This window comes from Protobothrops mucrosquamatus, unplaced genomic scaffold (genome assembly GCF_001527695.2).
Source record: "Protobothrops mucrosquamatus isolate PMUCROS unplaced genomic scaffold, P.Mucros_1.0 scaffold370, whole genome shotgun sequence".
In the NCBI taxonomy this organism is placed as follows: Eukaryota; Metazoa; Chordata; class Lepidosauria; order Squamata; family Viperidae; genus Protobothrops; species Protobothrops mucrosquamatus.
The window spans coordinates 338,670-356,031 of record NW_015386704.1 but is presented as its reverse complement, the minus strand read 5'-3'; the positions used below and the strand labels follow the sequence as shown (position 1 = coordinate 356,031).

Below are 17,362 nucleotides of genomic sequence, written 5' to 3'. Positions count from 1 at the left end.
GATGTAGGGGAATATAGGTTATAATGACCAAAATGATGGCTCAATATGTCTTACCCAAGGTACCTGGCTGAAATTGAAAATGGTCAGGTATTGCTTTTATAGTGCTCTCTTGATTGCAGGAATTTTATTTTTATTTATTCTTAAGTGTGTTTCTGGCTTTCATGTTTCAGGTAAAAATTTGGCGTTCATGAATGCACACTCCTAAGTTGCTTAGAAGCCAACTGTAGCTTTGGACAGGGCTTTGGTAAAACTTGTCTGGCTTTAATGTTGCTGTACTGTAACTATCATGGCATTTCCCAGGGAATTAGGGGGATGATAGGCTTCTCCCTAACAGAAGCACCAATACAAAATAAAATAAAATAAAACCTGTGCAATTCCCAAGTTGCAGGTTGGTTGGAAACCATGGTAATTAAACTGGACATATAAGCCTAAAAATGTCGTCTTCTACAGTGTTCAGTCATTGCAAACACTGTTTAATTAAAATACAAAGGTTTTACGCACTCACTACTGGTTATCAAATCTGTGTATACATTTTGCACATATTGGTACCCATTGTTTTCCTATTTAATGTATGTTATACTTTACTCTCCTTTTAAGCGCAAGAATTATTGAGCCAGTTTTGTTCCCTGTTATTTGCCGCCTGCTCTGCATTGGAAACTGTAACATAACTGAACCATGAAGATTTTTTTTTGAATATTACATTTGTTTGCCTGAAAAAGGGTTGTTAGATCTTATCACAGCAAGAAGATGTTGGACTAGAACTTTTCTCTTTGCTTGACTTACAATCATTCACTTAGTGACCGTTACAGTGGCACTGAAAAAAAAGTGAAAAAAGGTCTTCATACTTACAACCCTCACAACAGCTTCATAGTCACGGTGATCAAAATTTGGGCACTTGGCAACTGGCATGTATCTGTGATGGTTTCAAGGTCACAGAGTCACATGATCACCATTTGCCATCTTCCCAGTTGGCTTCCAATAAGCATAGAGCTAGTTCCCCTCCCCCCTCCCCCCCACACATGCACCTTTCAGGATATTTTGTATCTCCCCAATATGAAATGTTATCATGTAATTCTTTATCTGTGTGGGAAAATTAGATTAAAATAATGCTTCTGAGGCCTCAAATCTATCTTATCCAATTTCATTTCTCACTTATGTTCCCTGCCTTCAACAGGCAGGATCTTAACAGGTGACAAACTCCCAGTGGGAAAATCTTATCCAAACTATATGTAACCCGTCAGAAAAAGATAACTTACCGATCCAGATATACCAGATACCTTGATCCCAAGTAGGATTGTGCAAGGATTTTAATCACAGCTACATGTTTGAGTTAGGTCAGTGGTGGCGAACCTATGGCACGCGTGCCAGAGGTGACACTCAGAGCCCTCTCTGTGGGCATGCATGCATGCCGTCGCCCCAGCCCCGCCTCCCCCCCACAGCCCCCTCTTCACCAGCAGCCCCCCTAGAGGAGAGTCACCCCCAATCGTGGCCCGTGCAGAGCAGCACAGCCAAGGACATGGTAGCCGGGCAGCAGGTACAAGACTCCACCCCCGCGCCCCGCAGCATCATCTGCTGCATGGCCGCCATGGTGCTGCAGGGCCACCTGGGCGATCTGCCACAGCGGGGCGGGGCGGTGGTAGGTGGCCCTGCGGGGGGTGGGGGAGTGGCAGAATGGGTGGGGTAGGAGGCGGGGCAGAGTAGGCTGGGAAGGGGGCAGAGCAGAGTGGGGGGGGAAGGTGGCGGAGAAGTTTTGCCATCAGTTTGCCATCACTGAGTTAGGTAGTTAACACAGCTGTTCTGGTGAGCATGTTTTATGTTCTTAGATGGACTGTGGGAAATTAGGGTTGGGAGCAGTAGCATTCTTCTAAGTAGATTCTGGAACCTGGGGGGTTGTACGTGTATATCCGAATGCTAAGTGGGGCAGAATCCCAGCAAATGTCAAGGGATGGTTTGCAGGAATACTTGGGCTCCAGAATGTCCCACGCTAGATTGGGACCACCTCTCTTTTGGATTTCTGTCTTCTCCAAATGATGTGATGAAATTTGCAATTCAAAACCTCTTCCTCCCCCCCCCCCAGCTTATAAAACGTCTATTTCAGGAGCAAATGTGTTAGCCCTCTGAAATGGTCCATACAAGACACAGGACCGGGAGCCCTCAGCACTATCTTTATTGTAAGATTACGTTAAACACAATCTTGCAAAACTGAAAGTATTTCTCCCTTCCTCTCTTTGCACTCTCCAGAAAACTAGGGAAGGTTCCTTCTGAAATGCTTCCCATGTTTTTCTATACCCTTGTCTAAACTAGGGCAGGTTTAAAAGGCAGGGTTTTTAAAATAAATAAATAAATAAACAAATCCGTTGAAAAATGCATATTTGAAACAGATGAATACAGAACTGAGATGGTCCCAGTTTCTGAATGTACATACGAGAAACCAACATGGCCCAGAAGAAGACCAAGCTATCTCTAGGAATTCTGTTATTCTTGAGATGTTCTTACCTTCGCTGTCCTCATTGCTCTGTCTGCTGCTGCGTCCATTTCCCCTCCCTGCCCCTAGACGGGGATTTCCCAGCTGCTCTTGCTCCTGTTGCTGCTGCTGTTGCTGCTGCTGCTGCCGGCGGGCTATCTTTTTCATCTGCAAAGAGGTGTTTGGATGTATCTGAGTGGGTGTACAACAAAGGGGGGAAAGAAGGACAGAATGCCCTCTGAAATTGAACAAAGGGGGACTTTGGGGAGAAAAGGTGGACTTTGACTTGCCCTTACTTTATAGATCCATTACCTCCCAGGGCATAAAATCAGAGGATTGGAAAAGGTCTTGGAGAACTTTTAGCGCAGACAGGAATCCTCAAATCATCCAGATGATCTAGATCAGGGGTAGGCAACCTTGGCTCTTTTATGACTCGTGGACTTCAACTCCCAGAAGTTGGCTGGCTCAGGAATTCTGGGAGTTGAAGTCCACAAGTCATAAAAGAGCCAAGGTTGCCTACCCCTGATCTAGCCTAAATGTCTGAAAATCTTCAGGGATGAGATTTTTTGTCAGTCCAGGAGGTTGGGCAGTTCCATTGCTAAATAGCTCTCATGATCAGGATTTTTTTTCTGATTACCATCACCACACACCATTACTCTTTCAACGGCTGAGCAAAAGAGGGTCCTTACATACTGTTGTGCCTGTCACAACAATTCAAACTGCGGAAGCTGGCAACTGTTTTAGTCTGTTATTTTCATTTTGGGAGATGCAGTGAGAGTCTTTGCTGATGAACAACTAAAAATGCCCTCAGTATTAATGGAAGTAGAACGTATTTACAACAGGAAATAAAATGTTATCCCCTAGTGATTCCTCCCCAGATGAAACTGCTGCTAAACAAATAGCTGTAGGGTTGTTTATAAAGTTGGTACCCACAATAATGAATTCTCATTTTGTACATGGCTAAACCAGGGCTTCCCAAATTCTAGGAGTCAGATATCCCCATCAACAATCATGTTTGTTTTGGACTTTGTACTGTTGAGGAACTTCTAGGTTTGGGAAATGAGTTAGCTCACAGTTAGGGATAAGCAGACATTTCTCTGCCCTGGTTTGGCTGGAGATAAACTGTCATTTAATGCAAAACTCAGAAATGATCACTCACCTTGGCTCTTTGATTCTGGAACCAGACCTGCACTACACGGACAGTCAAACCAGTTTCAGCCGCTAATGTCTCCCTTACCTGCCCATTATAGAAAATAGAAAAGGAGTCATTAAAAAGCTAAATTCATGTCACAACAAGGAAGCCCTCTGTACAAATGGTGACTTTGGGTGCATTGTGGTCCATGACTCCTCACTTATGGGGTGATGCAGGGTTCAACTCATTTTCTTATTTTGCTTACCATCTACATGAAACTGCTGGATGAGGTCATCCATTGGTTTAGGACAGTGCCCTCTCTGTGGACACATGCACCGTCACCCCAGCCCCACCTCCCCCATGGCCCCTTCCTCTTCAGCAGCCTCCCCAGAGGAGAGTCGCCCCTGAGTGCAGCCTACCAGAGCAGCGCAGCTAAGGACATGGCTGCCGGGCAGCGGGGACAAGACTCCGCCCTCGCGCCCTGTCATGCACAGTTGATGCTGCGTGGGCAGAGGGTATGGTTGCCATGGCACTGCTGGGCCACCTGGGTGATCTGCGGCAGGCCTTGGAGGCGGTTGGTGACCCTATTTTTTTTATCTGCCAGCCGCCCAATCAGGTGGCCCAACATTGAAATAATAAATAAAATAAACGTGGTATCTTTCAATGTATTATCAGAAATCTAGCAAATGTATGGCCCCAGCAGAGTTTCTTCCAAGGAAAGAAAGGCTCAGAGCTTAGGTGATATTTAAGACAGGAACAGGCAGAAGTTTTTTTGTTTTTGTTTGCATCCAGCAGCTCAAATACTAGCATCTGAGTGTGATAAATGAAATATTGGACTATCCCACACCATTGCTGGAGATGGGAGAAGTAAAGCTCATCACCCCCCTTTTGGCAGTTGGACAATAGGTTAAGTAGAATAGATGCCCTAAGATAAGTGGAGGAAAGGAAAACAGAATCTGATGTCTGATTGGGCTATGCAGGGGAGTTATGGGAAGATGGATGAAGTGGTAGATTGCTTGCATTCTAGTAAAGCAAGTAAAGGGTAAAGGTTGAACTGGCCACTCTCTTAAAATAGCAGGAACTGAAAGAATTTAGGAAGGAAGGGAGCAGTAAGTCCACAGGATTTAAAAAAAAAAAGAGGGAAAGAAATTGAAAGGAGATAGTCAGTGTGCAAAACAGAAAATAGACACAGTGGTGGATCTGAGGAGGCGCTCCTGATGTCGTCTTTTAGAGAGAAACCTGTTATGGTGGAAAATCTTTTTTTCTCTTGAGAACCACCCTCCCTCTGGTCTAACTGTAAGGGACTGAAGGGTGGGATGGTAGGGTTGATGCAAGAGTAGGTGACACCAGAGACTAGGACAGTGATGGCGAACCTTTTAGAGATCGAGTGCCCAAACTGCAACCCAAAACCCACTTATTTATCGCCAGGTGCCAGGTGGGCATGGCCCACTGGATGGGTGTGGCTGTGGTGGTCATGGCAGATTGGGTGGGTGTGGCCAATGTGGGTGTGATCACCTCAATGTTGCTCATGGGGAGGGACGTCTGTGGGGGCCGGGCAGGGCTGGGGGAGATCCAGGGGGTCTCTGGCAGGTGGGGCGGTGGGCAGGAGGCTCGTCCTGCGGGGTGAGGTGAGGCAAGGCAGGGCGGGGGTGCCATTGTCACAGGAAAAGGTGAGGCAGGGGCCGGGGTGGCTGCTGCCTGACACCATCGGCCCCTGCACACAGAGGCCAGTAAGCGCATGGGTGCTGGGATGCATCCAGCCTTGTGGGATCTCGGCCAGGTAGCGGGCGGCTGGTTGGAGAGGGAGGGTTCCCATCTCTGGGGCATGACGTGCGTGCCCACAGAGAGGGCTCTGAGTAGGTTCGCCACCACTGGAATAGGACAACTATATCTGGGCTAGGGGACCACTGGATGGCAACAATATACTAATATTTCCTGTTTCTCTTTACTGATCATCTGCCCGTTGTGACTAAAGCCTAAAGTATGTGAGAATTATTCTCCCTGACATCCTGTTCTCTCTGTCCCCCAAGTGTTTATGGAGATTCTCAGTCATCCAGGTCATGGTTGTCCCAAAGGTGCTTTTTCAAGAGGCAGGTGGACCTTCTTGTTTTTCTTTGAAGAAAAGCAAGGAAGTCCACTTGCCTCTTGAAAAAGCACCTTTGGGTCTTTCTCCCAAACAACACGCTACAGAAAAGGCTCTGCTAAAGATTATTAAAAATGGTGGCTTCAAAATTAGAGTGCTTATGTTCTTAGGACCGCAGGTCAGCCCTCCCTCCACTCACGGTTGGGGTGGAATCCCTTAAGAAAGAAAGAAAGAAACTCGACCTTCCGGCAGGGCTTGGAGGAGACTTCAAAGGAGGCCTTGAATGCCCGTCGCTGCTGCGTGGTGAGGATGGTACGTGGGCGTTTGGAGCGCTTGTGATCCTTGCTTTCCTCTCCTCCTTTGCCATGTGGGTGGCTCCCATCCTCATCTTCACTCTTCACTATGAAAGAAAATATGGATTATGGAGGATTCCCTGGTCACCAACAAGGGAAATTTCCCTAGAAGCATAAGGTACCCAAGTACGGTTAGCCATCATTTCATTCACTAAATCACTTGCCTTTCCTGAATGGACGTTACCAAACTACACCTCTTGAAGCAGATTCTGTTAGGTACAGTATACGATAGATTCTAACCCTAACCCTGGTCCTGCCACAAAATTGATAGTATTGAATGCAAAAAATTGAGAGAATGACTTTTGTTGATTGAAATTTTAAAAAATGTAAAAAGTTACCAGGACAAAAGCTGTGCATCCCAGCATCAGGACCTGGCATGGTTTGGCATGTGCCAAAGCCATGCACCCCAAAAGAGGCTAAGGGTCAGTCAATTTTGGGATCTTTTGTTGCTGCTGCTTTTCCTCCTCCACCACCTCACTGTCCTTGCTGGCATAAACATGTGAACATGTGAACAAAAGTTATGAGAGTGGAATGCCCCTTTAACTTACCTTGTTCTTTTACTTTAATACTTACATGAATTAGACCTAAAAAGGCAAGAAAGAGACAGGCCAATTCCAGAAACAGATGCCAGAAACATGGAAAACCTCTTGGCCAAGCACTCCAAACTCCCCTTCCTCCCACCCCCCATTGTTAAAGGAAGACAAAGCCAGGAAAGGAGGTAAATATTCTTCACATGCATTCTGCATGGAATGGAAGAACAGAATCTCCTCTTATATTGGAATGAAGGTTTGTATATTCGCTAATAATGTATATGCCTAAAGGATTTTTAACATACATGCTTCAGGTTATTTAACTCCAGTTAGTGATTATCATGCACAGTTTATAATTGGATGGGAGGTTTTTTGCAAGACCTCACACATGGACTCCATATGTGCTCCCTCCCACCAACCCCAGACCATTATAGCCACTTTCTATTATCTCCTCTAATTGGGGCTTTGGATTGGAGGGAAGCAGAGCTGGTTCACTGACTCTAGGCAATTTCCCTAACCAAAAAATGAGAAATTGGCCTGGGTCAATAGTGGGTCCTTTGAAAAGACATAGGTTTTAGTAGGTGCCTAACCACAACAACTTTGACGCTTGGCCCAGGTCCAGATGTTCTAAAGCATGATGGTCTTTAGATACTTTGGATCTTAACATCCCCAGAATATGGATGATGACAGTTATATCCATGGCAATCGGAGAAAGATGTATGGGGAAAGGAGGTACAGATCTGTCCTTCTCATGACTGTGTGAGCAACTTTGACATCTGTAGCCTTTTTCACTTCCTACAGCCTTCCAGCATGTCCTACTACTCTCTTTCCATCCCTAGAGGCTACAGGAGTTCTATCCAGCTATATTTTAATCTCTTTTAGCATTAACTAGGGCAGGGGTAGGCAACCTCGGCTCTTTTATGACTCATGGACTTCAACTCCCAGAATTCCTGAGCCAGCCATGCTGAGGAGAAAGGAAGAGGTTTCCAAGCTGAGCCATGCTGGCTCAGGAATTCTGGGAATTGAAGTCCTCGAGTCATAAAAGAGCCAAGCTTGCCTACCCCTGAACTAGGGAGATAAAATTCAAGGAAAGAAAGTGGAAAATCTCAGTCTGGGCGTAACACTGAGCCAGGAATTCAATACAGTGAACCTTCACATTTTGCCTCTTTAACATCAATAGAGACTTTCTCCTGCAATACCGCGTATTCAGGATTGTACAAGTTTTCTTGATTGGAAATAAGAAACCAGCTAACAGGATGGGATATTCATTTGTCCACACAGGGTTGTGTTTCAGCGGCCTCGAATGCCCGGGAGCTGGTTATGGGACACAGGACGGTGAAAAGGGCCTCTCCGTGCATGTTCAGGGTCATTCTTTTAACCCTACTGAGCAGAAAACCCGGTGGCCACTCCTCTCTCACCTGACTCAGTGGGTGCAGGGCTGATGGCGCTTAGCATTTCTCTCTCCTTCTCATAGTCGCTGCGGCAAAGCAGCTGCCCTTCCTTCAGCACAAACTCATCTCCGCGCTGCAACCGCCGCTCACACTCACAGCAGGAGAAGCAGTGGACGTGGTAGACGTTCTCCAGCACCCGCATGATGAATTCAGAAGGAGCCACAGCTTTGAGGCAACCGCTGCATTTGGTCTGGAAGAGCCTGACCAAAAGGAGGGGGGGGGGAGAGAGAGAGAGAATTGGGGGCAAAGCAATTAAGATGATAAGGCATGAAGCTGATGAAGAGACCTAAGTTGCTACAGTACATCCCACCCCCCCTCTGTGGATTTTTAGATTTCTTGTCTACATGCCTTGTCTACATCGGCTGCACTAAAGTTAAAGCTCATTCCCCCCCCCCAATTTACACAAGCTTTTCCATCTGATTGCCAATGGGCCCTACTTCACAGGTAGACAAATTGCGGTCCATAGGAAGCACATGAGGGCACAATGTTGAAACGTGTCACGTAAAGAAGGACATGTTGCATGTCCTACTTTAACTGTGAGATTGAGAGAGGATTCTCTCTTGTGCTCCACAGTTCAGTTCAATTCATTTCACCGTTAAGTTCAATCAGTCCATTCCACTATTCAGCTCTATTAATTCAGCGTAAATGTCAACTTCTACAAGCTTCAATTAGTTTAAAACATCCAGATTATAGTGTAATATAAAGAGCATAAGGATCATCGTTAGTAGGTATGTAAAATATTGAGGCCCAAGGAAGTAGACTTAATATTTCAGCCTGAAGTCAGATAATTGAGCAAATTTAGAGTGAGAATAGTTTTAAGGAACCATCCCCAATGTACTGTAATTCCTTCCCTTTTAAAAATTGAACACATGTCCAGCTAGGTGGCAGCATCTAGTCTATTAGGGCTGATCTTAAAAAACATAGGAAGATTGGACCAGGTTAGTAGAGCTTGGGTGAGAGACCACTAAAAAGCAAGGGGGCTATAGACTACACTGGGAAGTTGGAAGAAAGCAATAGCAATTACCTTCTGCCTTATTATCCTGAAAGGTGTCTGGAACATTTTCTTGCAGTCACTTGTAGTTAAGGATTACTATAAAATTATTTAAAATCCGTTCCCTTCTTTTGCAGCCAGAAAAGAATGCCACTTGAAGATTTACGTTTGAACTCGAAACAGCAACAACAGCGACAATAATAATGCTGAAATTAGTTGTTTGAGTAATCAAGACGTACATTTTTACTAAACTAAAATGGGTTTAACTTTAAACCATTATTGTAACCAGTTGAAGAAGCACTGCATTGTTATTCGTTAGTTCTGTATCAGATGGGATGTACATTTTTTTTTTTTAAAGTAAAATTAAAGCAATGTTGAACAGGAAGAAGTACTGCATGCCCCTTTGGAAAAATAAAGCAGGTAACCCATAACGATAAAATGTGCTTTTCCAAAGCCCCCCCCCCCCGATTGTGTTTTATTTTTTCTTCCTGCCGCTTTAAAGACTTTACTTCTTTCTTTCTTTCTTTCTTTCTTTCTTTCTTTCTTTCTTTCTTTCTTTCTTTCTTTCTTTCTTTTTTTTTTAGTTTTGGCACCAGAGAATTCCTGAAGAATCCTTTTGGTTTGCCTGGTACTCTTAATTCCAAACGGTTTGCAAACCGATTCTGCCCGTAACTTCACCTGTCAGTTTGAGAGGCATTCCTTCCCCGTCATAAATAACAAACAGGACTACCCTGGATCCGTGACCCTAAAATTTCCTTTAAAGTCTTCGCCTCCTGGCATGGCGAGGCATTTGAATAGAGAAATCAATAACTCCAGCCAAGACGTTTGCAGCAGATGGTTCTGATGAAGTAATTTGGGAGCTAAACAAACGCGAGTGGGGCGGCTCACCGAGCTGACAGCTTCTCTTTAGCCACTTGACAAGAGAAAGTAATAAAATGAGGATTAATTAGCCTGTTGTTTAAACACACCGGATCCTCCCAGCCAGCGGGGAAACTCATAAACCGGGATTGAGAACAAGACGTGGGTTAATCCTCCTAGCAAACTCTTGCTGAGCGCGGAATGGGGAGGATTTACCAGGGACGGCTCATCCCTGCCTAATACTCTCCGCTTGGATTTACACTTCTGCTTGAATAGGCTGGGGCCGTTCCGACGGCCAGAGAGAGAGAGAGAGAGGGAGGAAGGGGGAGAGGGAGAGAGAGAGGGACAGGGAGAGGGGGAGAGAAAGAGAGAGGGGGGGGGGAAATGCCTGCTCGTTTTCTTTCTTGGATTTATTGCGGCTGAGAAAGGAGGAAGCACATAGGTGTGAGGCGGGCAAACAGGCAAACAGAAACAGCCAGAGCAAATTAAAAAGCACTTTTGGAAAAACAGCGCCGGCCAGGGTGATCAGGGTTCAAATTCCCACACAGCCAGAAAACTCACTAGAGATGGCCACAGATCACCTCTCCACCTAACTGCTTCGCCGAGTTATTCTGAGAATGAAGTGGGGAGGGGAGAGAAAGCCACCCACCCTTCCTTGAACATCTGGGAGAAAAAGCAGAATAGTAATATAGTAAATGCAGGTGGAACTGGGGTTAAAATAAACTTTTGATGGAAAAGGGAAAGGGGGTGAGTTTTCAGGTTTGAACTCCGTATTTTATTTCAAAATCTGACTTCAGCCTCCTCCTGTTTTCACAGGGTTAAAGGCTGCAGTAACATTTAAAACTTTTTTTTAAAAAAATAATCTGCTCTGTTATTATTTTTACTAATTTTGTTTTGTATGTTTTACACAACATTTTTATTGCAATGTGCTTTTATCAATATTTAATTGTTTGAATTTAATTATAAACTGTTTTATGGATTTTTTTTAAAAACAACAACAGTGCTATACAGACGTTTTAATGACAAAGCTGGGTATAAAGTGGGTGAAGCTCTTTGAATTACGTTAATTTTGTTTTTCAGAATGGCACTCCTTTGCATGTCAGTTGTCAGATATTGGCAAATATCCGTTTGCAAGTAGTCAGAGGTGGCAGATAAATGCTACCTGTGATTGTACGTTGGCCCTGGTGAATTCCTAGAGGTCATATGTACAGATTCAGAGTAGAAAAGTTGATTCAGAACATGAATGTGATTTAAGAACGTGCCAACAAATGTAATATCCATGTCCACACACATTCTAAATCATCCTTTTCTCTTTGCAATTGAAGTCCTGCATAAATCTAGCAAAGACAAACTATCAGAAGTTTATAAAAGGGTTTGGGGGGACAACATGGAGAATTATGTAGAGATATCTTTCAGCTCTGAAGGATGGGCAGCTATATAAAGGCTGTAGAAAAGAAGCACACACATGTAAGCATTCCTTGGCACTGAACTTTGGATGTAACAGTGATGATAAATTGTGTCCAAAAATATATTGTCCAGACAATAATCTCAGAGTTTTAGTGGCAGAGAAGTTCTTTGAAGTTAGTACCAACTTCCAAGCTCAACTTCAGTGATTTATTTCTGTGTCTAAGCTAATCTCTTGTTTTTCCATCCATATCTCCTGGGCATCTGCCAACTGCCTTCTCCATCAAGTTTTGCTAGTGAAGATGAAAACATTAAACTGATGGGTGGAACATGTGGTCCTTCAGATGGGGCTGAACTAGAACTAACAGTTGTATCGGCCAATATAAAAAGAATGCTGGGAAATGTAGTCCACCAACATTTGGAGCGTCATTCACCCATTTCTGAACAAAACATAATGGATAGCTGGACCTGAGGAATGATTGGGAAAATAAGTGTGGGTTGTGCCCCTTAGAGATACTATTGAATGAAATTCTACTTTGCCATGATTCAGATAAAGTAATTCTGATTCCCAATAGCTCAGAAACTCTTTCAGGAAAAAAACAAAAACAATTCACCATCTCTTATATTTCATCCAATATCCACAAGCCAGAATCACATGATTTTTTTTCTTTTCTCCCCAGCAATATCCAGTGATTTAAATACAGGATATTTTACTTTGGCAGGCAAATTTAACCTATATATCTATCTGTGCAGTCCACCATTTTTGACTTCTGAACTAGTTGGCATCCAGCTCTTCATCAATTGACTTAATTGCTCCAAACTGAAACCTTTTTTTTAAATGAGATTTTTACATATTTTTGATATCCACTTTGTACTCAAGCTACACCTGGTTTAGCCTTTTTAAGCTGAAACCAAAAATGTGTAAGATACCTGAACTTTTGTTGGTGGATGTAACAGAGACAGACTTTATAAGTTCATTATAATATGCCTTTTGAGGAATGAATGGGAAATAATTATTAGTGTCTTTTTCTACATTAAATGTTCATAATGTGCAGAAGGTTTATTATAAAGCATGCTATTCCAAGAAATCAGGAATATATAGCAGATTCTTTCCAGCAACACATTGTTTTCTTTTGGTCAACCTTTTCTTAATTAAGCTCACATCCATAACTAGTTATTTCTTCCAATTAAGATGAGAAAATACCTCAGGTCAGAAGAACCTTGACCACAACAGACTGTAAGTAAGGAGTAAATATCCATTTTTGGAACATAAACATTTTGTATAGGAAGGAATTAGTTGAAACAGAATATTTTTTCTGCTGTGCTGTGTTTTTTTTTTAATTTTCAAGGAATTGTTGGTGCAAAGTACCATTTCATAAGAGAACTCCCTATGCATTATTTGAAAAGGTAGTGATCATTTACTATCATATTATCTTCTCACCAGATCCGTGGATTACACCTGTTTTCTGCTGTTCTCAGTTGATACCTTACACAGGCGTTGAACTAAAATTAGTAGAAGTTGCAACCAGCATCCATATTGGCTAAGAAATTGGGAACTGTAGTCTGACGTGCATGGAACAGGCTGGAGAACACTATTTGAGATGCTTAACTCAGAGCTAGATATGTTCTTCAAATCAGAAAGTTTAATAATATGGTATCAAAGCTACAAGTAAAGAGTATAGAATTCTCTGACTACCTCTCAAGTTGGGCTTGCTTCCTGTATTTAAGCATAATTAAGGCTACCAGATCTGAATGTAGAACTTTCTTCAGTTCTTTGTGATCATGTAGACCAGGGGTAGGCAACCTTGGCTCTTTTATGACTCGTGGACTTCAACTCCCAGAATTCCTGAGCCAGAATGGCTCAGCTTGGAAACCTCTCCCTTTCCCCTCAGCATGGCTGGCTCAGGAATTCTGGGAGTTGAAGTCCACGAGTCATAAAAGAGCCAAGGTTGCCTATCCCTGATGAAGACCATGCAACTATTTGTCTGGAGTTCAGCAGTTCAAATCTGGTAGCCCTAGCATAAGTTGGGTAGGGGCAGGGAGGACAAATGGTAATGCAGGAATGAAGCCAAAGGAAGAATATGCCAAGCGTTACTCAGACATAAATATTGTTCTTACTTATTTATTGATTTATTTGTTTCAATTTCTATAGCTGCCCCTCTCCCGTATGTGACTCTCAGTGGCTCACAAGTCAAAAATAAGAAAAAATAAAGCCCATATAAATAAATAAATAAAAACTATGTAAAACGTTAAAACAGCTAAAACAAATTGAGCCAAAACATAAAACTGATAAGGTTAAAATACAGTTAAGATAATCTTTATTGTCATTTTTTTTTACTGTGGGCACAATGGCACACATCAAAAATGAAATTTAGTTGCCTGCTCTCAAAGTGAAACACATACATGACACACACTTAAACATACTATGAACAACATATGTATAGACCCACACCCCTACATATACATAGCAAATAAATATTAAATACTGTCCATCTTGAATATATAACGGAAGGAGGAAGCTTGAGAGTTCACAAGGTTAATGCTGTATGGAATGAAACTATGGCTGAATCTGGATATTCTGCTACGGATACCACGAAGCCTCCTCCCAGAAGGTTAGTTATGACAACCAACTTGGAGTAGTGGTTGAGACACAAGGCTAGAAACCAGGTGACCATGAGTTCTAGTTCCCCTTTAGGTACAAAGCCAGGTGAGTGAGTGGTTTGGGATCAGCCATTCAGTCCTAGGAAGGAGGGGCTTGACAGTCTCTCAAACACACACACACACACACACACACACACACACACACACACACACACACACACANAGAGAGAGAGAGAGAGAGAGAGAGAGAGAGAGAGAGAGAGAGAGAGAAATAAAATTTTATGCTACATGTGCCTATATGGCATCTGAACTGCAAAATCCAAGTGAACACTAGATGGCGGTAATAAGATGTATAAAACTCTTTACTGCCACTTCATAATCCATATTTTTGCAGGCATGATTTCATGGCACTGCCTACTATAGAAAGATCTTGGCCCAGCTCCCCCTCAGCTATTGACTATGGAAATGTTCCCAACATAAAACCGAGGAGAAATCAAATGATTTGTTGTTTAGCTTTGTTGTACATTATCCAGAGTCTTCTTTGGTGAGATATGTGGCTATATAAATTAGGTAAGATAACTAATTAATTAAATACTGTATGTAAATTAATATATAGGTTGGTTTTTTTTTAAAAAAAAAAATCGGTCTCCAATTTAGAAAGCTGCCACCAGAGAACTAGAAGATTCTAGAACAGCTTTAATAAGAACTGGGAAGAACTGGGAAAAAAAAGAGAGGAAGGAAAGAAAAGGATTAATTACATTGCCACTCAGCCATTACTCTAGCTGCTTCAAAATCAGTGCAATATCTTCTTGACTGTACAGATAATCCTCAACTTACAACCATTGTTTAGTGTCTGCCTGAAGTTCCAACAGCACCGGAAAAGTGACTTATGACTGGTTTTCACACTTATCACCATTATAGCATCCCATGGTCACATGACAAAATTTGGGCGCTTGGAAACTGGCATGTATTTACAATGGTTGCAGCATCAGAGGGTCATGTAATTGCTATTTATTACCTTTGCAGCCAGCTTCAGAAAAGCAAAGTCCATGGGGGGGGGAGATAGATTTGTTTAATGACTGCATGATTCACTAAACAACTGCAGCGAGATTGTAAAATGGGGCACATCTCACTCAACAACTGCCTTGCTTAGCAACATAAATTTTGGGCTCGGTTGTAATTTGAGAACTACCTGTATATGTTTTGAGAAGCTTTACAAAGTCAGAGATTAAAAAGAGAGTTTGTTAGTTTGTCACCCATTCCTCTGCCTATTTTCTGGGCATGCCGCATGCACCACGCATACACAAACACCTACACAGCCTACTAGACTAGGATAGAAACAGGGGAGATTTAACAGCAATAGCACTTATACTTACATAGTCTCTCTAAGCGGTTTACAGAGTCTGGGTCCTCATTTTACCGACCTTGCAAGGATAGAAGGCTGAGTCAACCTTGAGCCGGTGAGAATTGAACTGCCAAACTGCTGTCAGCCGGCAGTCAGCAGAAGTAGTCTGCAGTACTGCATTCTAATCACTGCGCCACCAGGGCTCTTAAAGGCCGCCTTGCTTTGCAGAACATTGAAGTGATGCATTTGGACTTCAGGCATGGCCTGCATCTCTTCAATTCGACTACATTCTGCAGTCCCACTAGTCCAGGGGTCGGCAACCTTGGCTCTTTTATGACTCATGGACTTCAACTCCCAGAATTCTCAGTCAGAGAATTTCTGAGCCAGAATTCTGGAAGTTGGTCCACGTGTCATAAAAGAGCCAAGGTTACCTACCCCTGCACTAGTCTGCCAAAGAGAGAGGTTTTATTTCAACCACCCAATCAGGAAGCTTACCATACATGGGCTGCAAATAGCCAGGTGATTCCCCCAGCAGACAGAAAAAGAAAATATCAAAATGTTTCTTGCCACCTGCTTAGTAGACCACCTACTATTGTCTCCTTACCCTTGCCAGACTCTTTTTACTTTGTGAAAGTCGGAACCGTTACTGCCATCCCTGAATGGGGAATGGGTGGAAGGCACGGGCACGTCATTTCCTTGAGCATTGAATGAAGCTTACTGGCTTTGGGGTTTGGGGGTGGACACTTAGGTACATCTTACCCCCTTAAGAACCCAGCCCCGTCTTTGGGAAAGTTGTCTAATAAAGGAGAACATTTGTAGCACAGGGGTCCTCGGTGCTCTCTGAACTTGCTTGTTTTCATGCAGACATTTTATTACCCATCGTCAGTGCTTCTGACGATGTTACCTAGTTGTGATATTACATACGTAGCACTGAGGATGGTTGGGTAATGAAATGGCTGCAGAAAAACAACCAAGCTCAACAAGCACCAGGGAAGTTAACTCACTTCACAGTTGAAGTTTGCCCAGAAATCAGCCTGCCCGTGGCTTATTCTTCCCCTTGTGCGAATGAGGTACTGTAGTTATCTTTGTGGGCCTAAAAAACCACGCCATTCACTAGAAATCTCCCCTGAATTTACATCTTACGGGATTGATGGCAGTGACAGGGTGACCTGCATCTATCCATAACTCAATAATGCTTTCCCCCTTAAGCCTCGAAAACAAATCCGCTCCCCTTTGCACTAATTGAAGAAAACAGCCAGCGAGTGTCTCATAAACACAGTGTCAGCTCGCATTACGCAAAATTAAAATTCTCAGCTCCAGGAATTCCTAAAGAGGCTGCTTTTTTAATATCGTCCGAATCCGTTTAAGCCTGGGTAATATTGTTTAGGTTGCTATGGGAACCGGCGGCTGCTCTGTTAGCCACCAGTGGATTGAAAACTGGTATATTATTGGGGCCGGATTGACAGACATGATAACTTAGGGAGTCTGTGTGTTACCTGTGAGATGGAACAACTGCCATTTTAGGCTATCCACAGCTAAGACTTTGTGGGCTGTTAAAACATTGCTTTTCTATGATTACTGGAAGTGACATCACAATCTGGGATCCACACAAGTTTCTATTGGATTATCCAGCAACGGTTGTTCTATGTGCCCCAAATCCTCTGACTTAGTCCCAGGTCAATCCCATTGAAGAATTCAGAATCACCTGATTCATAGTTTTCTTTCTGTGACTGCTGCTTATATTATTGCTTGCTGTTGGATTTGGACAAAAGGTGTTAACTGTTCCTGAGAAACTTCCATACAGCTTCTTTTGCCACAGGACAGAAAGAATTTGATTTGATTTCTAAGTTTCTATTATTATTATTTATTATTATTATTATTATTATTATTATTATTATTATTATTATTATTATTATTATTATTATTATTATTATTATTATTATTATTATTATTATTATTTAAATTTCTACCCCGCCCTTCTCCCAGCGGACTCAGGGCGGCTTACAGCCATTTAAAACAGGTACGTAATACAAAAATACTAAATTTAAAATGTAATTAAAATAGAATATTAATTATTGGCCTTTTCTTGTTAAAATTATTTTAAAACCAAATTAAGATAACCCTTAGGCCAGTCCTGCTAGCTTAAATAG

At 42.7% G+C, this 17,362-nt stretch overlaps 1 protein-coding gene across 2 annotated transcripts in view; it reads right to left on the bottom strand.

Moving 5' to 3' along the window:
- The window catches only part of LOC107287244 (LIM homeobox transcription factor 1-alpha-like), a 74,608-nt gene that overhangs the window by 1,971 nt on the left and 55,275 nt on the right, over nt 1-17,362 (bottom strand). The window contains exons 2-5 of one of the 2 annotated variants that reach the window (XM_015815733.1): nt 7,981-8,213; nt 5,922-6,079; nt 3,624-3,701; nt 2,515-2,632 (exon numbers count right to left, since the gene is read on the bottom strand). In XM_015815733.1, coding sequence (XP_015671219.1) covers nt 2,515-2,632; nt 3,624-3,701; nt 5,922-6,079; nt 7,981-8,213 — 587 coding nt within the window. The remainder of the gene's footprint in view (nt 1-2,514; nt 2,633-3,623; nt 3,702-5,921; nt 6,080-7,980; nt 8,214-17,362) is intronic. The other variant, XM_015815732.1, reaches the window with a different exon arrangement.